General features: G+C 44.3%; 1 protein-coding gene across 1 annotated transcript; it reads right to left on the minus strand.

Moving 5' to 3' along the window:
* Positions 1–338: 338 nt before the first annotated feature.
* Positions 339–4,252, minus strand: LOC123144814 (H/ACA ribonucleoprotein complex non-core subunit NAF1). The gene is made up of 4 exons (XM_044564057.1): positions 3,512–4,252; positions 2,980–3,057; positions 1,265–2,516; positions 339–617 (listed from the first exon to the last, which is right to left on the minus strand). The coding sequence occupies exons 1-3, from the start codon at positions 4,022–4,024 to the stop codon at positions 1,323–1,325; spliced, it is 1,785 nt and encodes a 594-aa protein (XP_044419992.1). The 5' UTR covers positions 4,025–4,252; the 3' UTR covers positions 339–617; positions 1,265–1,322.
* Between the last annotated feature and the right edge of the window lie 22,107 nt (positions 4,253–26,359).

Below are 26,359 nucleotides of genomic sequence, written 5' to 3' on the forward strand. Positions count from 1 at the left end.
GTTGATGCTGCCAACTCCTCGCCCCATAGCCTAGGAGGTCAGGACAGCCACTTTAGTGATACTGCCACATACAGTTGCGTGCAAGAATTGTTGTGGGTATTTTTTCTATACATGTGAAATTTTAAGTGCTTATGCTTATATATGCAACCGGTAATTTTTTTAAATGCCCGTGGCAACACACGGGCAGTCTACTAGTTTTTCTTGGATTTGACAGTTGGGGTAGAGCACATCTAACGGAGGCACAGCGGCCGGCCCAAATTTCCGCCGGCCGAACCGGCGCCTATTATTGCCCTAGAGATTCTCGGAAAAAAAAATTACTGCCCTAGAAACTATCGGAAGAAAATCCCTTGCATAGACATGTCGTGCGGGTGTGCTTTTCCTTGTCGTCCAAACGCAAACTGAAACAACTCTCACATTTTCAGGTATCGGACCAAGCAGCAAGTCCCTCTTTCCGAAAACGAAAGTACAACAAGTTTATCAGCCTAACTCCTCAAATCTAAACTTCTCCAGATCTTCCCAAAATGTGAGGCTCGGCAAAATACCACCATCAGCTTCCTGATTCATTCATCCAAAAAGGCTTCCTGATTTGTTTTGTAACTCCAAGCATTTTAAAAGACCTGAGAAGGTAAATAAGAAACATTAAGGCTCTTTAAATAATCCCTACTAAGGGAAAGATCAATACTGGAAGACAGGTTTCCTTTTTAAGTGGGCAACAGATGCCATTATGTGATAAACCCGCCACCCCATCATTGCTACTCTTGCTACCAGTTCAAACACCTTAGTGACACTAAGACATGTTTTCTTGCAATAACGCCTACACGATAGAAGGAGCACATTTTCACGCCATTGTCACATCCATTTTTTACAGCGAAGGACAGATCAAGGGTTTCAGTTTCAACCTCAAGAAAACATGTCATTGTTTTCGGGTTCCATATAAACACAAAGTACAAAAAATGCTACCTACTATAGTTTCGTATGACTACAGAATCAAAATGAGAAGTGAGTTACCATGCTGAATTGCTCCTTTTAATTCCATGCCATGACGGCAGCAGAAAATTACACCACGATAAAGCATTTTTTACTTCACTTTTAGGTGCAAACGCAATACAAAACTACCAATTATCTAATTCATCATCTATCCATCCTTAAGTAATTTAACAAATATCTTTTTCAGAAGTAATGAGCAACATGCACCAATAGTCGCATGGATTAATTATATCAAGAAGTAGGAGTGAGTAAACACTACAATTACGGGGAGACTTACATTGTTCTCAAGTATAACTCTTCCTGCAAAGAAGAAAAATACACGCCTGCCAGTTATCCTATTTGTGATGCCCACCACTACCTCTCCCCTGTGAGTGCTGGCCTCCCTGTTGTTGTGGCCTTCTTCCCGAGAAGGACGAGCTCCCCTGATTAGACTGTCCAGAATTGAATTGCATAGGACGCTGAGCACCACCTCCATGTGACGATGGTAGGCGCCCATATCCCTGAGCATTAGGCAACCCAGGGTGCGGCAGCCCTTGGTCCCCGGCCAAGTACCCAAGATTACCAAAGTTCCCCTGCCCCATCCCCAGTTCAGATGTTGGACCAAATGGAGGATTTACTTGTGGTCCACCAAAAGGCATTGGATTTACAGGCATTCTGCTCTGCGGAATAAACTGTGTTGGGGTCATGGGTATTCCATTGAGGAATCCACCAAAATTCTGATTCTGGTAATGTTGCTGGTATTGATTGGATCCACTGAGTATGTTCTGAATAATATTAGCTGCAAGAGCAGCTCCGTTAATTCCCATGTTCGGGTACATAGAAGGTGGAAACCCACCAGGCCAAACCACATTTGGCTGCTGTGGTAAGAACTGCTGTGATGGGTTAGGGAAGCAGCCACCTTTCTGGTCTGCAAACTGAATGGCTGATGCCATAGCAGGATTCACTGTGACTGGTGGCGTCATTATTGGTACACTCGTATGTGAACGTGCTGAGTTATCAGCAACAGGAGCCATATCTGAGCGATAAATACGGTGTTTTGATTGGTGAGCTGGTGTTGCTACATCATGGGTCCTAGGTATACCCTTATGGAATCCAGCATCCCTGGGCTGCTTCCTCTTCCTATCACCAGAATGCTTCTTAGAGTCAAGTTGCCTATCAGTCTGCCCTTTTGCCAGCCGTAATGATCTTTTGTACTCAGCCTCCTTCTCGTCATCAGAGAATTCAGGATCATCTGTTTGGTCCTCAATATTATCTCCTGATCCATCATAGCCTTTGGTGTATAGCTCCTTCACATTTAAGATATGATTTGCAAATTCCATAACAAAAGAGACAGCAGTTCCAGCACTGATCCCAGAAGGGACTTCTTCCACAGAGTTATACCGCACGAGATAGTATGGGTTTTTTACTGGTCCAAATAATTCCTCAACAATACCAAGTGGTGTCCTGCTTTCAGTTATCCAGAGTATAGAACCCTCATTCAGGGGATTATGTTGCACTGACCCTTCAACAATCACTCTCTCACCCATGATCTGGTGTGACAGCAAACAGTCAAGATATGGATTGCACAGGAAATACACTGCATATTATCTAAAAAGAGGAAATATGAATGTGTATTTCATTTACTCTATGACTAAATGAGAAGCACTGTCTATTAATAAAAATATCAACCACCATACAGGAGAAGTATGCTAATGCAAAAATTCCACAAAAAATGGTACTACTAGATAATAGTTGCAATACAGGAAATATGTAAACACTGTCAACCAGAATCCCAAAACCTACCGATATGGTCAAATTATCTTAGTGCATACAAATACAAGTCTAATAGATTTCTAGCTTTTCCAGGCAAATAATCTATACATACACAAAATGGGAGGTAGCTGGCTGAATGTTCACCATATGTGAAATAAAAAAGAAGTGCTAATAATTTTTTGTTCAGAATAAATGAGAACAAGACTTTAGATGAAAAGTCAAGCTCAACACAAGACTTACAGATGAAATTGTTCCCACTGGGAGTGCCTTATGATGTGGTTCCAGCTGGACTTCGATCTTCGGCACTGGAGGAAGGATCTGCAAGGTATGACATATCAATATTATAATACGCATACTAACAACATATTTTGTAAACATACTGGATCATATATACCATTAGGTGTACTCTTGTATTATATCTACGGTTTTTAGCAATTGATTATACAAGTTGTAGCAACAAATCAACAACTGAGCATAAACTTCTACAACACCGTAGATATAACAAATCAACAAGTTAGCACACTATAAACAATTGAGCATAAACTTCTAATCAATTGTTGATTTAGCTGGAGTACTATTAGCACACTATATAAACAATTGTTGATATGGCTGCAAGCTCTTGCATTAGGAGTGCTATTTTGTACTATTCATCATCTAATAGAGCTTGATTGTGAAGTCAATTGTGCTGATTAGACGAACTGTAACTCGCTAGCAAATGATTCACACTCTACTAATACATGAAAAAAAAAATGCACAAGATACATCTCAATACCTCTGCTTCATGTTTGGAGTTGATATGACCCTTCGATGCTTCCTCCTCCTCCTCGTCATCATCATCATCATTGATTCCAACCATCAATTTGCCCTCCTCGATGAGGGCCGCCATGTCACCGACACCACAATGGTTATTGGCCCTCTGCTCTTCCTCATCACTGCTCGACGACGCTTCACTTGACTCCTCCTCCTCCTCCTCGTCATCCTCCTCACTACTCGAAGTAGCCTCCCCTGATTCCCCATCTTCCTCCTCGGCCTCGCTCTCCTCCTTCCCCTTGCTTCCTCCATTCTCCATTTCCACTTCCGCCGAGACTTCAGAATTCATCTCAGCATCAACGGAAGCCTCGCCGTTGCTCTGGTCCTCCCCCTTACTTCCTCCACCTTCCACTTCCTCTTTCAACGAGACCGCGGGAATCATCTCAGCACGAACAGCAGCTTCGTCTTTGCTCCCCTCCTCCCCCTTCCCCCCTCCATCTTTCAGTACCTCTTTCACCAGAACCTCAGAATCCATCTCAGTGTAAATAGCAGCTAGCGTGCGTGCTGGGAGAGGCGAACGCGATGGCGGTACCGGCGGAGCTTGGCGCAGGGAGTGTGTAGCGAGGGCACCGCGCCGCCGGCTCGACAGGAGCGCAAGGGGCGAGGCGGAAGGCGCGACGGAGTGTGATAGTGGCTCCGGGTGGGGCTCCAGGCAAAGCCGCAAAGGAGGGTTCAGGACTGCGGGGTGCCTATGTGGGGGGTTTTGGGCTAGGGTTTTGTTGCGGGATTCGCCACGGCGACCGGGGAGCAAAGGAGAGGGCTTCGAGCCCAAACGCATCTCAATTCTCAAACACCCCGGTGGCCGGTGGGCTCATCGGGCGTCTCAAACCGGGAGAGCTCCTCGCTGGCGCCTTATGCGCCAGCAAACGAACCCAGCGCCCACGCACCTGGTTATGCGGGCCGGCCCAAGAACGAGCCGAAATACATGTAGCCCTCGTTCTGAAGATAAAAAACCAAACGGCCAGAAAATACATGTAGAAAGCTCGTACTTGGGGCTTCAACCACTGCACCATGGTAACATTGATGTGTTATGAACGAAAACAGTTTTATTTGACCCCGAGTTTCTGCGGCAGTACAAATTATTTGGAAAAAGGGAACGAAAAATTGAACAAAGAATTCGCGAATTTTAAAAACAGATCAGTGATTTTGAAAAAGGTCTCGGATTTCAAAGAATTGTTCACAAAAAAATCAAAAAAGTTAATCATTTTTTAAAAAAGTTCACACGTTTGAAAAAAGTTCATCGGATTTTGAAAAAGGTTCATCAATTTTGAGAAAAAAAAGTTCATGATTTCTCAAAAAGTTCACGGATTTGAATTTTTTTAATCAATTTTGATAAAAAAGTTCACAAATTTGAAAAAAGTTCAAAGCTTTAAAACAAGTTCACCACTTTTCATAAAAAAGTTCACAGATAAGAAAATAGGTCATCGAGTTTGAAAAAAAGTACATCAAGTTTGAAAAAAGTTCATCGAATTTGAGAAAAAAGTTCACGTATATGAAAATAGTTCATCGAGTTTAAAAAAAGTTCATCGAGTTTGCAAAAAGTTCATCGAATTTGAGAAAAGAGTTCATCGAGTTTGAAAAAAGTTCATCGAATTTGAGAAAAACGTTCATCGAGATTGAAAAAAGTTCATCGAGTTTCAAAAATGTTCATCAAGTTTGAAAAAAGATCATCGAATCTGAGAAATTCATCGATTTTGTGTCGAACCAGGAAGAAAGAAAAAAGTAAAAGAAAAGAAGGAAAACAGAAAATGGAAAAAGGAAAAATGATAAAAGAAAATTACAAGGAATAAAAGCACTAGAAAGGTGCACGTAATCAGATTAGGCTTGGTGGCGTGGTGGTTTCTGTATTGTACGAAGAAGCAGCAGGTATCCTGTTCGATTCCTAGTGCACCCGCTTTTCTTTTGCTTTTTGCGCTTTCAAAACAGAAATAAAAGGGCCGGCCCATATAGCGACGATGTGAGATCGGGGGTGTGCGCCCTGTAAGAGCTGGCCTATATTCGGCGCTTAAGGCGCCGAATAGGACAAACGTCCGGACTGTCCGGCGTCCTTTATATTCAGTCCAAATAAAAAACGGATATGGGACGGCCCGAGCACGCCTAGGCGCGTCCGCGTCCGCCTAAGGATGGCAATGGGTAGGGTATGGATAGGGTAGAGCAATACCATACCCATACCCGTATAGTCAGTGGGTACAAAATTCCATCCATACCCGTATCCATGGGTATGAAACTGTACCCATACCATACCAGACGGGTACCCGTACCCATTGGGTACCCAACGGGTAGAACAAATAGTACACAAGTTGTTCACAATTTTACCCTCATTGATAGCACATTTGACACAAAAAATCAATTATCTCATCTAAATAATAGGTAGATGAGTAAATGATCAATATCAAAATTTAAAGACCATAACATACTCTTAAGTCAATGGAAGTAGACGAGTCACATGACAAATTAATGACTAATTGATGACAAAATAATATTAATTCATAAACGGGCAGGGTATGGGTATACCCGCGCATACAAGGCTATACCCGTACCTTACCCATGACTTAACGGGTAGGGTATGGGTACTACCCATGGGTATAAAAGTGTGCCCATAGCCTGCCCATGCGGGTACGGTACCGCGGGTACCCGTACCCGTGGGTAAACTTGCCATCCTTACGTCCGCCTGATAGGCCCGGTCCATCACCAACCCCACAGTTGTCCAAAAAAAATCTCCAATCCGGCTTCCAGCTCCGAACCCTAGCTCACTCCACTTGCCTCTCTCGCTCCGTCCTGTTCTCTCCACTCCCGCATTTCGATCCAATCCAGAGCAATGTCGAGCTTCGGCAACTATTCCGGCTCCGACCTCGACTACGATGAGGAGCTGGCCCTCTGCATTGCCTTGGAGCGGTCCAAGGTGGACACCGGGGGCAGCTCCGGATCTGCAGCATCGCCGCAACTCCCGCGTCGGCGCAACGCGGATGCCGGAACTGGACCCTCCCAGCCCGCGCTCAGCTCCAAGCTCCAGCAGGACAACTGTAACACCCCAAGAATCATGCTACAGTAATCTCCCCTAATGGTGGCCATGTCATCGTGATTACTATGCAGCTTGCCACTTGTCCAAAATCAAAGCCTTTTTCAAATAACAAATAAGTTGAATAAATTATTTCTTTGAGCAGTAAAACTAAAATGTTCACCTTATCCTATAAATTCCCCTGATCATTGTCATGTTGAAGCCAACCTCTTCTGAATTCCCAAAATGCCCATGAGAATTAATTTAATGGTCCAGCAGCTTTTAAATTGACCTTTTCAATTTCTAAAATTGATTAGACAACTCCTTTTGACCCGAAACTTTTTGTTCCATCTCGAGGTATTGTGTTAGATTTGTGTGCCAAGTTTTGTTCAAAAAAACTCATTTGGTACTAAAAGAAAATGCAAAACAGAGACAAAAATTGGAAGAAACCGAAAAAGAGGAAAAGGAAAAGGCCCCACTGTGCACTTGGGCCACAAGTGCACAGTAACCGGCTGAATCAACACAGCCCAACTTTCCCTTTGCCTTCTTCCCCTGTTCAACCACGGCTTGCTGGACGCCGGTCATTCGTCCACCTCCTGGATCGTCACGCGTCGAGCATCCGACGCTTCCCCACGCGATAAGGATGCCAGCGAACCCCCCCCCCTTGGGCGAACCCTAGCACCTCCCCTCTTCCCCACCCGCTCCCCTCTTCTTACTCTCACATGAGCCCGAGCGTGCTCGTCGACGCCGCCGCACCTCACGCGACCGCCGGCCATCCCGAGCTGCTACAAGGTGGCCAGGAGCCTACCCGACCTCGTCTCCTTCACCTACGCCTCAGGATCGAAGCCAAAAGGCCATGTACGCTCTGAATCGAGCCGCCATCCCCACCAAAGCCGTCGCGGCCAACGCCGTCGATCTCCACCACCGGTGCCTCCCCGACCTTCCCCGAGCTCGTCGCCGTCGTTCGCTCCGGCAAGTCCTCCCTGGGCCTTCCCAGCAATGGAGGTGAGCCCTTCCTTCGATTCCCCCGTTCCCCTTACGATTCCACCGTCGTAGGACGCCGCAACACCACGCCCGAACTTGCGGCCAACACGCCCGTCGTCGTGCCCACGCGCGCTGTGCATCCCTGGCCGCGCCCCTGACCCGTTTGACAGCGCCCGTCCGCGACCGACCCGCGCGCGCGTGGCCTCGCCCCCCGCTCTCCCGATGCTGCTGCTTTCTACTGCAGCCGCCGCTGCCTACTGCTGCCTACGTCAGGCCGTGCTGGCCCCGCCCGATGTCGCGCTCCCCTTGTGCGTTGCCTCTGCCGCCGCCTACCGCCCCCGCTACCTCCTGCTATTTTTCCGCCGCTGCCGCCCAGCCCACACGACGGCCCCGACCCACGCAATCTGCATCACGCGCCGCGCCGCTCGTAGCTCACCGTTTGCGCCCGCGCGCCCCCACCCCGCGCTCGTGGCCGAGCTCTAGCCGCCGCCGCCTAGCTTCCCCTCCGGCACCCCTGCGCCCCTCACTCGACTCGCCTTGCCGCGCCCATTCGTTTGCCACCCCTCGCGTGTACAGCCGTTGCCGAAATCGGCCGGCTGGCGAGCTCCGCCGCTCCTGTTTAGCGTCGGCGGTTAGCCGCTAATAAACTGGCCGACGTGGCGTCCTTTAGCGCTAATTAACCCAGGCCTAACCCCTAACCCCAATGACATGCGGGCCCCCACTACTAATTAAAATGACTTAGTTTAATCTGTTAAGTTAATAGTCACTCACTACTGGGCCCATTGGTCCCATTTGACTAGTCAAACCTGCTGACTGTGCAGTCCCAGTCAGTGACAGGTGGGACCCCCTGGCCCCCTTTGACTTCGTTGACCAGTCAACTGGTCAACGGTTGACTGGGCTGACTCATCCCCACTGGACCCACATGTCATGCACACTGGCTAGCTGCTGCTGGGTATAAAAAGTAATTACAGTTTATTTTCGAATTATTATTAAATTTAGATAATGTTTTAAACTTTGAAAATCATATAAAAATAACCGTAAGTCAGATGAAAATGCTTTCTACATAAAAGTTGCTCAGAACGACGAGACGAATCCGAATACGCCGTCCGTTTACCTGTCAGATGCCTTTAACTATCTGAACATGGAACATTCTCCCTCCGGACATCTGCCTGACATAGGTCCGGAACCGGGAATACATTCCCGGTTGAATTCCCCCTTCACCTATATCGTGTAGCCATATGTTAGGTCACACCCGGCACAGAATATTGCCATGTTATGCTTTGTGATGCTATGTTTGCTTTATATTTATTGTTTCTTCCCCCTCTTCTCTCTGGTAGACCCCGTGGCCGATGCTGCCCCTGTGATCGACTACGTCTCCGCCGACCCTTCTTCCTTTACAACAGAGCTTCCAGGCAACCCCCCCTTTGATCATCCCGATATCGCCCATTCCATTCTCTCATGCTTGCATTAGATTTTGCTACTGTAATTGATTGCTCCTATTCTGATGCATAGCCTGCTTTTGTAACCTGCTTATTGTTACTTACCTGCTTATCCTAAACTGCTTAGTATAGGTTGGTTATTGATCCATCAGTGACCCCCACCTGGTCCTTGTTGCCCCTGCTTCATCATCGACGACTCGATCAACGTGATCGACAACCAGAGCCCGACACCTCACATCACATCACGCCCCTTTTGTTGCTCGACTCTGCAGAGTTACCATCGAGTGCCGAGGGTGGAACCTCATACATCACTCCTGATGAGATCTCTGTAGTGTAGCTATTCGGTCGTGGTCATCGAGGGTGATTTCCTCCTTAACCACTTCGGATACGACTCTGTCGTGCAACCCCTCAAGTGTGAACCTCGAGGGTGGTTCCTCTTACGTTCACCTTGATGATTACATCGAGGGAATTCACCGGGGGTGATTCCTCGGGTTTTCCCCTTGATGTTTGGACACACGGATACTTGGACTTTACAACTGTTACTTGGAAAGGCGGGTCGACCCTGAGGGGTACCCGCGAGTAATGTGGAGACGGGTTGACCTGCCGAGAGTTGAATACGAGGCGTGGCCGGGCATTCTTAGCCCTTGCCACAAGTCATCGAGACGGGGCGACGGGGTCACATCTTTCGTGAGTCTCTGCTCGTGACCGCGTTACCAACACACTAACGGTTTGGATATTTGATCCGAGGGGCCTCTGGCCTGATAGCACTAACCATCACGTGGGCAAAGTATGGGCATTATGCGTCGTATGCATCAGCCGAAGCTTAATAGACGTTAGCGACTGAGCGGCGCGCGCCGGGTTGGACTGCGTAAGCACTTGCCTTGTTAAAGGAGGTAGCTAGGTCTGCTCACCGGCCGCCCACGCAACGTGCAGGAGTTCCCGAGACGATGGCCCATGACCCCTGGGGGCATAGGTTTAGTCCGGCGTGCTGACCTCTCTATTAAGCCTAGGTCGGGTTGCGGCGTATTGTTTGGCCGAGGCCGGGCATGACCCAGGAAAGTGTGTCTGGCCGGAGTTAATCGAGCGTGGTGGGTAAGTTGGTGCACCCCTGCAGGGAAGAAAACATCTATCGATAGCCTGTCCTACGGTAACGGACACTTGGAGTTGATACTTGAGGTGATAACTGGATAGTATGGCTCTGGGATTGCTTTCTCGCAGGGAGTTGAGAAAGGATCTCTGGTCGAGGTTGATAACACTACTACTACTTTACTTTATGCTACTCTTATCTCCCTTCTGATGCTGCAAGATGCTTGGTGCTGCTCGAAGATGCTAGTCTTCGATAGGATAGGCTTTCCTCTTCTCTTCTGGCATTCTGCAGTTCAGTCCACATATACTACCCATTTCATTGACACCGATGCAGATGTAGTGTAGATCCTTGCTTGCGAGTACTTTGGATGAGTACTCACAGTTGCTTTGCTCCCTCTTTTCCCCCTTTTCCATTCTTCCGGGATGACGCAACCAGATGACAGAGTCCAAGAGCCAGATGTCACCACCGACGACTGCTACTACACTGAGGGTGCCTACTATTACGTGGCGGCCGACGACGACCAGGAGTAGTTAGGAGGCTCCCAGGCAGGAGGCCTTGCCTCTTCAATCGTGTTGCTTTTGTGCTAGCCTTCTTAAGGCATCCATGTTCAACTTATGTCTATACTCAGATATTGTTGCTTCCGCTGACTCTTGTGCTTTCGAGCTTATGTATTCGAGCCCTCGAGGCCCATGGCTTGTAATATAAAGCTTGTGTTATTTTATTTGTGTCTAGAGTTGTGTTGTGATATCTTCCCGTGAGTCCTTGATCTTGGTCGTACACATTTGCGTGTATGATTAGTGTACGATTGAATCGAGGGCGTCACAAGTTGGTATTAGAGCCGACTACCTGTAGGTAGCCCTGATACGTCCATTTTGCATCATGCTTTTATATCGATATTTATTGCATTATGGGCTGTTGTTACACATTATGTCACAATACTTATGCCTATTCTCTCTTATTTTACAAGGTTTACATAAAGAGGGAGAATGCCGGCAGCTGGAATTCTGGGCTGGAAAAGGAGCAAATATTAGAGACCTATTCTGCACAACTCCAAAAGTCCTGAAACTCCACGGAAGTTATTTTTGGAAATAATAAAAAATACTGAGCGAAGAAAATACCAGAGGGGGCCCACACCCTGGCCACGAGGGTGGGGGTGCGCCCTACCCCCCTGGGCGCGCCCCCTGCCTCGTGGGCCCCCTGGTGCCCTCCGGTGCCCATCTTCTGCTATATGAAGTCTTTCGTCCGAGAAAAAATCATAAGCAAGCTTTCGGGACGAGACTCCGCCGCCACGAGGCGGAACCTTGGCGGAACCAATCTAGGGCTCTGGCGGAGCTGTTCTGCCGGGGACACTTCCCTCCGGGAGGGGGAAATCATCGCCATCGTCATCACCAACGATCCTCTCATCGGGAGGGGGTCCATCTTCATCAACATCTTCACCAGCACCATCTCCTCTCAAACCCTAGTTCATCTCTTGTATCCAATCTTTGTCTCATAGCCTAGGATTGGTACCTGTAGGTTGCTAGTAGTGTTGATTACTCCTTGTAGTTGATGCTAGTTGGTTTACTTGGTGGAAGATCATATGTTCAGATCCATTATGCATATTAATACCCCTCTGATTATGAACATGAATATGCTTTGTGAGTAGTTACGTTTGTTCCTGAGGACATGGGAGAAGTCTTGCTATTAGTAGTCATGTGAATTTGGTATTCGTTCGATATTTTGATGAGATGTATGTTGTCTCTCCTCTAGTGGTGTCATGTGAACGTCGACTACATGACACTTCACCATTGTTTGGGCCTAGAGGAAGGCATTGGGAAGTAATAAGTAGATGATGGGTTGCTAGAGTGACAGAAGCTTAAACCCTAGTTTATGCGTTGCTTCGTAAGGGGCTGATTTGGATCCATATGTTTCATGCTATGGTTAGGTTTACCTTAATACTTCTTTTGTAGTTGCGGATGCTTGCAATAGGAGTTAATCATAAGTGGGATGTTTGTCCAAGTAAGGACAGCACCCAAGCACCGGTCCACCCACATATCAAATTATCAAAGTACCGAACGCGAATCATATGAACGTGATGAAAACTAGCTTGACGATAATTCCCATGTGTCCTCGGGAGCGTTTTCCTTCATATAAGAAATTGTCCAGGCTTGTCCTTTGCTACAAAAAGGATTGGGCCATCTTGCTGCACTTTATTTACACTTGTTACTTGTTACCAATTACCTTATCACAAAACTATCTGTTACCGATAATTTCAGTGCTTGCAGAGAATACCTTACTGAAAACCGCTTATCATTTCCTTCTGCTCCTCGTTGGGTTCGACACTCTTACTTATCGAAAGGACTACGATAGATCCCCTATACTTGTGGGTCATCAAGACTCTTTTCTGGCGCCATTGCCGGGGAGTGAAGCACCTTTGGTAGGTGGAATTTGGTAAGGAAAAATTTATATAGTGTGCTGAAATTTACTGTCACTTGTTACTATGGAAAGTAATCCTTTGAGGGGCTTGTTCGGGGTATCTTCACCTCGACCAGTAGAGCAAAGAGTTGCTCCTCAACCTACTGAACCTACTGAAATGAAAATGTTTACTTTGAAATTCCTTCGGGTATGATAGAGAAACTGCTAGCTAATCCTTTTGCAGGAGATGGAACATTGCATCCCGATTTACACTTAATCTATGTGGATGAAGTTTGTGGATTATTTAAGCTTGCAGGTATGCCCGATGATGTTATCAAGAAGAAGGTCTTCCCTTTATCTTTGAAGGGAGATGCATTGACATGGTATAGGCTATGTGATGATATGGGATCATGGGACTACAAGCGATTGAAATTGGAATTTCATCAGAAGTTTTACCCTATGCATCTTGTTCATCGTGATCGTAATTATATATATAATATTTGGCCTCGCGAAGGAGAAAGCATCACTCAAGCTTGGGGGAGGCTTAAGTCAATGTTATATTCATGCCCCAATCATGAGCTCTCAAGAGAAATGATTATTCAAAAATTTATGCTCGGCTTTCTGACAACAATCGCTCCATGCTCGATACTTCTTGTACTGGTTCTTTTATGATGAAGACTATTGAATTCAAATGGAATTTATTGGAAAGAATTAAACGCGACTCTGAAGATTGGGATCTCGACGATGGTAAGGAGTCAGGTATAACACCTAAGTTTGATTGTGTTAAATCTTTTATGGATACCGATGTTTTCCGTAAATTTAGCACTAAATATGGACTTGACTCTGAGATAGTAGCTTCTTTTTGTGAATCTTTTGCTGCTCATGTTGATCTCCCTAAGGAGAAGTGGTTTAAATATCATCCTCCCATAGAAGTAAAAGTAGTTGAACCTATTAAAGTTGAAGAAAAGAATATCACTTATAATGATCCTATTGTTCCTACCGCTTATGTTGAGAAACCACCTTTCCCTATTAGAATGAAGGATCATGCTAAAGCTTCAATTGTGGTTCGTAAAAGTAATATTAGAACTTATACATCTCCTGAGCAAGTTAAGGTTGAACCTAATATTGCTATTGTTAAAGATCTCTTGGCTGATAATATCGATGGGCATGTTATTTAGTTTTGTGATGAGACTGCTAGAATTGCTAAACCTGGTGCTAAAGATAAACATAGACCTGTGGTAGGCATGCCTGTTATTTATGTTAAAATAGGAGATCATTGTTATCATGGCTTATGTGATATGGGTGCTAGTGCTAGTGCAATACCTATTTCTTTATATCAAGAAATTATGCATGATATTGCACCTACTGAGTTAGAAGAAATTGATGTCACCATTAAGCTTGCCAATAGAGATACTATTTCACCAATTGGGATTGTTAGAGATGTTGAGGTCTTGTGTGGGAAAGCTAAATATCCTGCTGATTTCTTGTTCTTGGTTCCCCACAAGATAGCTTTTGTCCCATTATATTTGGTAGACCCTTCTTGAATACTGTTAATGCTAAGATAGACTGCGAAAAGGATGTTGTTACTATTGGTTTGGATGATATGTCTCATGAGTTTAATTTTTCTAAATTTCGTAGACAACCCCGTGATGAGGAATTGCCTAGTAAGGATGAAATTATTGGTCTTGCTTCTATTGATGTGCCTCCTAATGATCCTTTAGAACAATATTTGCTAGACCATGAAAATGATATGTTTATGAATGAAAGAAGGGAAATAGATGAAGTATTCTTTAAACAGGATCCTCCTCCACCCAAGGGTGATCCCGTGTTTGAGCTTAAACCATTGCCTGATACTCTTAAATATGCTTATCTTGATGAAAAGAAGATATATCCTGTTATTATTAGTGCTAACCTTTCAGAGAAGGAGGAAGAAAAATTATTGAAAACTCTGAAGAAGCACCGTGCTGCTATTGGATATACTCTTGATGATCTTAAGGGCATTAGTCCCACTCTATGTCAACACAAAATAAATTTGGAGAAAGACGCCAAACCAGTTATTGATCACCAACGACGGCTGAATCCTAAGATGAAAGAAGTGGTAAGAAAGGAAATATTAAAGCTCCTTGAGGCAGGTATAATTTATCCCGTTGCTGATAGTCAGTGGGTAAGTCCTGTCCATTGTGTCCCTAAGAAGGGAGGTATTACTGTCGTTCCTAATGATAAAGATGAATTGATTCCGCAAAGAATTATTACAGGTTATAGGATGGTAATTGATTTCCGCAAATTAAATAAAGCTACTAAAAAGATCATTACCCCTTGCCTTTCATTGATCAAATGCTAGAAAGATTATCCAAACATACACATTTTTGCTTTCTAGATGGTTACTCTGGTTTCTCTCAAATACCTGTGTCAGCTGATGATCAAGCAAAGACCACTTTTACTTGCCCTTTCGGTACTTTTGCTTATAGACGTATGCCTTTTGGTTTATGTAATGCACCTGCTACCTTTCAAAGATGCATGATGGCTATATTCTCTGATTTTGTGAAAAGATTTGTGAGGTTTTCATGGACGATTTCTCCGTTTATGGATCCTCTTTTGATGATTGCTTGAGCAACCTTGATCGAGTTTTGCAGAGATGTGAAGAAACTAACCTTGTCTTGAATTGGGAGAAGTGCCACTTTATGGTTAATGAAGGCATTGTCTTGGGGCATAAAATTTCTGAAAGAGGTATTGAAGTTGATAAAGCTAAAGTTGATGCTATTGAAAAGATGCCATGTCCCAAGGACATCAAAGGTATAAGAAGTTTCCTTGGTCATGCCGGTTTTTATAGGAGGTTCATTAAGGACTTCTCAAAAATTTCTCGGCCTCTGACTAATCTATTACAAAAAGATATACCTTTTGTCTTTGATGATGATTGTGTAGAAGCATTTGAAATACTTAAGAAAGCATTGATTTCTGCACCTATCGTTCAGCCACCTGATTGGAATTTACCCTTTGAAATTATGTGTGATGCTAGTGATTATGCTGTAGGTGCTGTTCTAGGGCAAAGAGTTGATAAGAAATTAAATGTTATTCAATATGCTAGTAAAACTCTAGACAATGCCCAGAGAAATTATGCTACTACTGAAAAAGAATTCTTAGCAGTTGTATTTGCTTGTGATAAGTTCAGACCTTATATTGTTGATTCTAAAGTAACTATTCACACTGATCATGCTGCTATTAAATATCTTATGGAAAAGAAAGATGCTAAACCTAGACTTATTAGATGGGTTCTCTTGCTACAAGAATTTGATTTGCATATTATTGATAGAAAGGGAGCTGAGAACCCCGTTGCAGACAACTTGTCTAGGTTAGAGAATGTTCTTGATGACCCACTACCTATTGATGATAGCTTTCCTGATGAACAATTAAATGTCATAAATGCTTCTCGTACTGCTCCATGGTATGCTGATTATGCTAATTACATTGTTGCTAAATTTATACCACCTAGTTTCACATACCAGCAAAAGAAAAAGTTTTTCTATGATTTGAGACATTACTTCTGGGATGACCCACATCTTTATAAAGAAGGAGTAGATGGTGTTATTAGACGTTGTGTACCTGAGCATGAACAGGAACAGATCCTACGCAAGTGTCACTCCGAGGCTTATGGAGGACACCACGCTGGAGATAGAACTGCACATAAGGTATTGCAATCCGGTTTTTATTGGCCTACTCTCTTCAAGGATGCCCGTAAGTTTGTCTTATCTTGTGATGAATGTCAAAGAATTGGTAATATTAGTAGACGTCAAGAAATGCCTATGAATTATTCACTTGTTATTGAACCATTTGATGTTTGGGGCTTTGATTATATGGGACCTTTTCCTTCCTCTAATGGGTATACACATATTTTAGTTGCTGTTGATTACGTTACTAAGTGGGTAGAAGCTATTCCAACTAGTAGTGCTGATCATAACACTTCTATTAAGATGCTTAAAGAAGTTATTTTTCCGAGGTTTGGAGTCCCTAGATATTTAATGACTGATGGTGGTTCACATTTTATTCATGGTGCTTTCGTAAAATGCTTGCTAAGTATGATGTTAATCATAGAATTGCATCTCCTTATCACCCACAGTCTAGTGGTCAAGTAGAATTGAGTAATAGAGAGCTCAAATTAATTTTGCAAAAGACTGTTAATAGATCTAGAAAGAATTGGTCCAAGAAACTTGATGATGCATTATGGGCCTATAGAACTGCATATAAAAATCCTATGGGTATGTCTCCGTATAAAATGGTTTATGGAAAAGCATGTCACTTACCTCTCGAACTAGAACATAAGGCATATTGGGCCATTAAAGAGCTCAATTATGATTTCAAACTTGCCGGTGAGAAGAGGTTATTTGACATTAGCTCACTTGATGAATGGAGAACCCAAGCCTATGAGAATGCCAAATTGTTTAAAGAAAAAGTTAAAAGATGGCATGACAAAAGGATACAAAAGCGTGAGTTTAATGTAGGTGATTATGTATTGCTATACAACTCTCGTTTAAGATTTTTTGCAGGAAAACTTCTCTCTAAATGGGAAGGTCCTTACGTTATCGAGGAGGTCTATCGTTCCGGTGCCATAAAAATCAACAACTTCGAAGGCACAAATCCGAAGGTGGTGAACGGTCAAAGAATCAAACATTATATCTCAGGTAATCCTATAAATGTTGAAACTAATGTTATTGAAACCGTAACCCGGAGGAATACATAAGGGACACTTTCCAGAACGTTTCAGACTCCGAAAAGGAATAGGTATGTGGTACGGTAAGTAAACCGACTCCAAAACAGTTCTAATGGCAATTTTTCTCCGTTTTGGAATATTTAGAAAAATAGGAAAATAAGAAGCAGTCCGGGAAGGACACGAGGCTTCCACGAGGGTGGGAGGCGCGCCCTACCCCCCTGGGCGCGCCCCCCTACCTCGTGGGCACCTCGTGCGCTCTCCGGACTCCGTTTTCTTGCACGATACTTCTTTGGTCGGTAAAAATTCATTATATAATCTCCCGAAGGTTTTGACTCCTGTATCACGCAAATATCCTCTGTTTTCGTTTCGAGCTATTTTTCTGACAGATCTAGATCACCATGACATCTTCAAGCGCCCCCAAGGACATGTTCTTCGAGAAGGTCATCAACCCCTACCTCGCGGAGGTGTTGCAACACCCTCAAACCATTGAGATGCGTGATGGGTTGCTGCACATCCGCGATGTTGAGGGACCAAGGAAGACAGGAAGCATGGAGACGAGACTCGAAGCAATGGAGCAACAAGTTTTCAAGTGCCAGGGGATGGTGGAACGTGGACTCAACGCCAACCATATGATGATCGCGGAGTTCACCAACAACCGCAAGCTGGATGCCAAGAACATTGGGGAGACCATCTTCAAGCTTCATGAGAAGATCGAGCACCTCCAAGCCCAAATCTATGACCTACAAAACCAAAACTGTGAGTATGAATATAGATTCAAGAGGATGAGTTTGGCTGCAGATTTGAGGATTCCGGAGGCTCGATCACCCTTCTATGATGGTGAGCCTATGCCTTGGAAGACTGACGACAAGCCTACATCATCAACAACTCCATCACCTTCGCCAGCAAAAGAGATATAATCACATGGGTATGGGCACTCCCCTTGGCAACTGCCAAGCTAGGGGGAGGTGCCCCGGTATCGTATCACCATCACACTCCTATCTTTACCGTTTTTCTTAGTTTGATCCTTTTAGTAATATCTTGATCTAGTAGAATAAAGTTTTAGTATGATCTAGTTGTGAGTTTTGCTTTATGATCCTTTTATGTAATCGAGTCCGTGAGCTATATAATAAAGATTAGTGTTGAGTCAAGGGGCTTGATTATCTTGCTATGATCTTGAGGGAATAAAAGAAAAAGAAAGAATAAAAAGAAATAAAAAGAGATCATATTGATCTTATGGAGAGTAATGACTTCACATATAAAGAGTATGATGATTAAAAGTTGTTGAGAGTTGACAAACATAGTTTTGGTCATCGTTGCAATTAATAGGAAGTAATAAAGAAAGAGAGGTTTCACATATAAATATACTATCTTGGACATCTTTTATGATTGTGAGCACTCATTAATATGACACGCTAAAGAGTTGATGTTGGACAAGCAAGACAACGTAATGGGTCATGTTTTCTTATATCTGAGATAAAGTATATTGTCATGGATCATCCAACATGTTGAGTTTGCCTTTCTGCCTCACGCTAGCCAATTCTTTGCACCAAGTAGAAATACTACTTGTGCTTCCAAATACCCTTAAAACCAGTTTTGCCATGAGAGTCCACCATATCTACCTATGGATTGAGTAAGATCCTTCAAGTAAGTTGTCATCGGTGCAAGCAATAAAAATTGCTCTCTAAATATGTATGACTCATTAGTGTGGGAGAAAATAAGCTTTATACGATCTTGTGATGTGGAAGAAATAAAAGCGACGGACTGCATAATAAAGGTCCATATCACAAGTGGCAATATAAAGTGACGTTCTTTCGCATTAAGATTTTGTGCATCCAACCTGAAAGCGCATGACAACCTCTGCTTCCCTCTGCGAAGGGCCTATCTTTTACTTTATCTTCTACCTTATGCAAGATTCATGGTGATCTTCACCTTTCCTTTTTACATTTTATCCTTTGGAAGGCACATTGTGTTGGAAAGATCCTGATATATATATATCTAATTGGATGTAAGTTAGCATGAACTATTATTGTTGACATTACCCTTGAGGTAAAAGGTTGGGAGGCGAAACTATAAGCCCCTATCTTTCTCTGTGTCCGATTAAAACTCCGTAACCACAAGTATTGCGTGAGTGTTAGCAATTGTGAAAGACTAAATGATAGTTGAGTATGTGGACTTGCTGAAAAGCTCTTATATTGACTCTTTCTGATGTTATGATAAATTGCAATTGCTTCAATGACTGAGATTATAGTTTGTTAGTTCTCAATGAAGTTTCTGATTCACACTTGACATTGTGGATAGATTGTTACTTTATCATAAGAAATAATATGACAATATCCATATATGTTGCTGTTATAAGAATGATCATGATGCCCTCATGTCCGTATTTTATTTTATCGACACCTCTATCTCTAAACATGTGGACATATTTATCGTTATCGGCTTCCGCTTGAGGACAAGCGAGGTCTAAGCTTGGGGGAGTTGATACGTCCATTTTGCATCATGCTTTTATATCGATATTTATTGCATTATGGGCTGTTATTACACATTATGTCACAATACTTATGCCTATTCTCTCTTATTTTACAAGGTTTACATAAAGAGGGAGAATGCCGGCAGCTGGAATTCTGGGCTGGAAAAGGAGCAAATATTAGAGACCTATTCTGCACAACTCCAAAAGTCCTAAAACTCCACGGAAGTTATTTTTGGAAATAATAAAAAATACTGAGCGAAGAAAATACCAGAGGGGGCCCACACCCTGGCCACGAGGGTGGGGGCGCGCCCTACCCCTGGGCGCCCCCTGCCTCGTGGGCCCCCTGGTGGCCCTCCGGTGCCCATCTTCTGCTATATGAAGTCTTCCGTCCGAGAAAAAATCATAAGCAAGCTTTCGGGGCGAGACTCCGCCGCCACGAGACGGAACCTTGGCGGAACCAATCTAGGGCTCTGGCGAAGCTGTTCTGCCGGGGACACTTCCCTCTGGGAGGGGGAAATCATCGCCATCATCATCACCAACGATCCTCTCATCGGGAGGGGGTCCATCTTCATCAACATCTTCACCAGCACCATCTCCTCTCAAACCCTAGTTTATCTCTTGTATCCAATCTTTGTCTCATAGCCTGGGATTGGTACCTGTAGGTTGCTAGTAGTGTTGATTACTCCTTGTAGTTGATGCTAGTTGGTTTACTTGGTGGAAGATCATATGTTCAGATCCATTATGCATATTAATACCCCTCTGATTATGAACATGAATATGCTTTGTGAGTAGTTACGTTTGTTCCTGAGGACATGGGAGAAGTCTTGCTATTAGTAGTCATGTGAATTTGGTATTCGTTCGATATTTTGATGAGATGTATGTTGTCTCTCCTCTAGTGGTGTTATGTGAACGTCGACTACATGACACTTCACCATTGTTTGGGCCTAGAGGAAGGCATTGGGAAGTAATAAGTAGATGATGGGTTGCTAGAGTGACAGAAGCTTAAACCCTAGTTTATGCGTTGCTTCGTAAGGGGCTGATTTGGATCCATATGTTTCATGCTATGGTTAGGTTTACCTTAATACTTCTTTTGTAGTTGCGGATGCTTGCAATAGGAGTTAATCATAAGTGGGATGTTTGTCCAAGTCAGGACAGCACCCAAGCACCGGTCCACCCACATATCAAATTATCAAAGTACCGAACGCGAATCATATGAACGTGATGAAAACTAGCTTGACGATAATTCCCATGTGTCCTCGGGAGCGCTTTTCCTCTATATAAGAGTTTGTCCAGGCTTGTCCTTTGCTACAAAAAGGATTGGGCCATCTTGCTGCACTTTATTTTCACTTGTTACTTGTTACCAATTACCTTATCACAAAACTATCTGTTACCGATAATTTCAGTGCTTGCAGAGAATACCTTACTGAAAACCGCTTATCATTTCCTTCTTCTCCTCGTTGGGTTCGACACTCTTACTTATCGAAAGGACTACGATAGATCCCCTATACTTGGGGGTCATCAAGCCCCCTTTCCAACTCCTTGGCCGAAGTTGAGTCTAGTGGTCCAAAACTGTTTTACTAACTTGGTTGTGTGGCTTACGGGCCCACGTCGCCATTGGGTGGTATTAGGATCTTTTATTCCTCGTCTATACTCTGGGACTCTGATCTCTCGTCTATTCGGGTTAAACATTTTACTAACTCTAACATTAGGCTCTCGTACCCACTTCCTCCCGGAGAGCCCCGACATTATCGATGATCGCTTGCTTCACCAGAAGATTCTGCAGATACTCCTCGATGTTTCTCGAGACACTGTGTTAACTGCCTTGCAGCTCCTGACCACCGATAATCCCCGTGAATAACATCCTTGCCGCTTGTCCCTTCATCCCCAGTTGCTCCTGTTATTTCAAGATACCCCTAGTACTCTCCGTTGTTCCGAGAATCCTTTGTGCCTTTTGCTTTGCAGCTTCTTTTCGCACTACGGATAATTCACTTAACCGGGGTTCGTTCGTCCCCAGTTGTTCATATGCTTTCCAAAATACCTGAAAATGCTATCTGATCTTTCAAAATCCTCTGCAGCCTATTGCTCTTGATTCTCCTTGCCTGCTTGCATTAGGATTAATTCCATATGTCTAGCAATATTCTTTAAAATTCTTTGTGATTGTCATTCTGTTCCTATGGATTCAGCGTGTGTGCGAATACTCGCAATCATCAATTAATCCTTGGAAATTTTCTTTCCGACTCAGACATCCTTCCAGATATGAGCTGGTTCTTGCCCAATCCAGATTTGATCGGGTGCACCTCTAAGTCTATTCAACTTACTCATCTTTTGACCAGAGCCTCTGCTTCTGATCCTTCGTCTTGAAATCATAAGTCCTTTGTACCCAAGCATCGAATCATTCAGACGTTTCTATAAGCCGATGCCTTTGCATCCCCTTCTTCATCTGATTGATTACCGATAATCACATCAACTCTGTTGTGAATCGCCAGATCCATTGCTGGGTTGTTATCCGACAGTGTCCTTCACATCCAAAATCTTGTGAGTTTTCCCTGATACATAATAGCTTCGGTAAATTGTATCATATGCTTTGACTTCGATACTCTGCTTTCGAACTCGTATCTTTTGCTTGGTTGATGGTTGTATAGATTTGTAAAAATGCCCCGATGGGTTGAACTTATGCCTTCAATAATCCGTATGAACCCGAGAGTTCTCTCGAGTCTTACTCTTCTGGTACTTTGCCAGATAAATCTTCTGCACTAAAATTTCTTCGAAAACGAGGAGTGAATGAAAGGTTATGCATTGAAGAAGTGGGAGTAGACCTTGAACCTTTGTGTTCATGCCCATGAACCCGATGTAGAACTTATCATGGAAGCTGCTCGTAAAAATAATTATTTCTTTGGTACAAGCTCATCTTGTATCTATGAATTGATCCTTTGCAATCGTGGTTCCGACCATATTTCCTCCTTGATTCCATTTACTAGATAAGTTAAAATACTTATCCTCTGCAAACCATTTCCCCGGTCCAACCTCTACTCCGATTTACCTTCCGGCATTACACCTAGTACTTGATACTGGGAAGTTTTATACTCCATCACATCATTCCTAGCCTGATCGGCTACATCATTATCGTGCTAATTTTAACTGTTCTGCCTGGTCCTTATTCCCGGAGCACAACTTTTCGACTATAAGCGAAGCTTACGTCGATCTTCCTCATCTTATCATTCCACCTTGAACAACAAGCTTGAATCCGAGCTTGTGTCGTATACGTGGTTCCAATAGCCTTCACTTCATCATTCCTTTTGCTTGATGTCGTTGCTGCTCGATGGCATCTTCATAGAGCCTCTCGACAAAATTTGTCGTGATCACCATCAATATACTGCCTTGTTCTAAAATATCAATTGAATTCTTGAGGAGAAATACCATCCTTGCCCCTCGATGATTCGTGTTGTCATCGACACCATCCTTGACTTCATGCCAATACAGACTTGGTCATGTTTTGGTTATATCTTACATTCCTTGACATCCTTGGAATTGTTCCTTTGTACTTCTTGTGACCTTCAGATTCAACCTTGCTTGAAACACCATGTTAATGTTACCTCAAAGCATGATTGTGGTACTCAAACATCAACAAGAACATTGGAAGCATAATGCTAAATGTTTCTTGATCATTTATCCAAACACCGTTGTACGGGTAACATCATGAATTCCCTCGCCCCTTTACCTAATTGGTTATCTACTTGTTGTCCTGTCATGGATGGGAAAGATATACTCTTGATACTCGGGTATAATCACAATTTCCTTTCCATTGTTTTGTTTAACCTTTCTTGTGATCTATATGATATAAGAAGTAATATTCCCCTGCTTATGTAAACACCTCGGTGTACAACTCTGTTCGTAAAACCCTGTTACTATTGTTGATGACATTCCGGCAACCACCGATGGACGAGAACTTTGCCTATTGGCTCGCCTTGTTCAACGAGCAGGAAAATGGTTCTCTTCGTCCCTCGCCCTTGATACCAACGTTGTTGGCAACATAACTTACAGTCTATCATCTGACATGCCTTCCTATCGGCCCCCTTTCTACTTTTAACCCACATGGTAGGCCCATAACCCACAGTTCCACAGGATCGAAACCTGACTCTCCTGTATATCCTTTTTTCCGAAGTATCATTTGCTCTTGGCTTTGTGTGTTGTCACGAGCCACCCTCCGAGAGATGATCTATTCCCGATGCTCTGAACCCCCCTTCTCACACTCTGTTCAGGTATCGATCGTTTGTCCATTCGCTTGAAACTTCCTATTGTACCTTCATATTTTGCTCTCGATGTTTTCTTCAATTTCAACTCGAGAGATACTTTTGCCACATTCCCTGAATTGTTCACCAGATAATTAACCCTATAAGGGTCAGTTCTCCCGAAGTTACTCTTTACTTCCCCTCTTAAATCTCAGGAAGAGATTTCTTATAGTGGAGGAGTAACACCCCGAGAATCATGCTACAGTAATCTCCCCTAATGGTGGCCATGTCATCGTGATTACTATGCAGCTTGCCACTTGTCCAAAAATCAAAGCCTTTTTCAAATAACAAATAAGTTGAATAAATTATTTCTTCGAGCAGTAAAACTAAAATGTTCACCTTATCCTATAAATTTCCCTGATCATTGTCATGTTGAAGCCAACCTCTTCTGAATTCCCAAAATGCCCATGAGAATTAATTTAATGGTCCAGCAGCTTTTAAATTGACCTTTTCAATTTCTAAAATTGATTAGACAACTCCTTTTGACCCCAAACTTTTTGTTCCATCTCGATGTATTGTGTTAGATTTATGTGCCAAGTATTGTTCAAAACAAAAATCATTTGGTACTAAAAGAAAATGCAAAACAGAGACAAAAATTGGAAGAAACCGAAAAAGAGGAAAAGGAAAAGGCCCCACTGTGCACTTGGGCCACAAGTGCACAGTAACCGGCTGAATCAACACGGCCCAACTTTCCCTCTGCCTTCTTCCCCTGTTCAACCACGGCTTGCTGGATGCCGGTCATTCGTCCACCTCCTGGATCGTCACGCGTCGAGCATCCGACGCTTCCCCACGTGATAAGGATGCCAGCGAACCCCCCCCCCCTTGGGCGAAGCCTAGCACCTCCCCTCTTCCCCACCCGCCCCCTCTTCTTACTCTCACATGAGCCCGAGCATGCTCGTCGACGCCGCCGCACCTCACGCGACCGCCGGCCATCCCGAGCTGCTACAAGGTGGCCAGGAGCCTACCCGACCTCGTCTCCTTCACCTACGCCTCTGGATCGAAGCCAAAAGGCCATGTATGCTCTGAATCGAGCCGCCTTCCCCACCACAGCCGCCACGGCCAACACCGTCGATCTCCACCACCAGCGCCTCCCGACCTTCCCCGAGCTCGTCGCCGTCGTTCGCTCCGGCAAGTCCTCCCCGGGCCTTCCCAACAACGGAGGTGAGCCCTCCCTTTGATTCCCCCGTTCCCCTTACGATTCCACCACCGTAGGACGCCGCACCACCACCCCCGAACTCGCGGCCAACACGCCCGTCGTCGTGCCCACGCGCGCTGTGCATCCCTGGCCGCGCCCCTGACCCGTTTGACAGTGCCCGTCCGCGACCGACTCGTGCGCGCGTGGCCTCGCCCCCCGCTCTCCCGATGCTGCTGCTTTCTACTACAGCCGCCGCTGCCTATTGCTACCTACGCCAGGCCGTGCCGACCCCGCCCGATCTCACGCTCCCCTTGTGCGCTGCCTCTGCCACCACCGCCTACCACCCCCGCTACCTCCTGCTATTTTTCCGCTGCTGCAGCCCAGCCCACACGACGGCCCCGACCCACGCAATCTGCATCGCGCGTCGCGCCGCTCGCAGCTCACTGTTTGCGCCCGCGCGCCCCCACCGCGCTCGTGGCCGAGCTCTGGCCACCGCCTAGCTTCACGCCGCGGCCGCCTAGCTTCCCCTCCGGCACGCCGCGTCCCACGCACCTACACAAACAAATAAGAACCTTGCAACCAACACGATAAAGGGGTTGTCAATCCCTTCACGGTCACTTACGAGAGTGAGATCTGATAGATATGATAAGATAATATTTTTGGTATTTTTATGATAAAGACTAAAAGTAAAGAAAGAAAAATAAACGGCGCCAGAAATAGCTTGTTGACGGGAGATTAATATGATGGAAAATAGACCCGGGGGCCATAGGTTTCACTAGTGGCTTCTCTCAAGATAGCATAAGTATTACAGGGGTAAATGAATTACTGTCGAGCAATTGATAGAATTGAGCATAGTTATGAGAATATCTAGGTATGATCATGTATATAGGCATCACGTCCGTGACAAGTAGACCGAAACGATTCTGCATCTACTAATATTACTCCACACATCGACCGCTATCCAGCATGCATCTAGAGTATTAAGTTCATAAGAACGGAGTAATGCTTTAAGTAAGATGACATGATGTAGAGGGATAAACTCATGCAATATGATATAAACCCCATCTTTTTATCCTCGATGGCAACAATACAATACGTGCCTTGCTGCCCCTGCTATCACTAGGAAAGGACACCGCAAGATTGAACCCAAAGCTAAGCACTTCTCCTATTGCAAGAAAGATCAATCTAGTAGGCCAAACCAAACTGATAATTCGAAGAGACTTGCAAAGATAACCAATCATACATAAAAGAATTCAGAGGAGATTCAAATATTGTTCATAGATAATCTTGATCATAAACCCACAATTCA

Source organism: Triticum aestivum, chromosome 6D (genome assembly GCF_018294505.1).
Source record: "Triticum aestivum cultivar Chinese Spring chromosome 6D, IWGSC CS RefSeq v2.1, whole genome shotgun sequence".
Lineage (NCBI taxonomy): Eukaryota > Viridiplantae > Streptophyta > Magnoliopsida > Poales > Poaceae > Triticum > Triticum aestivum.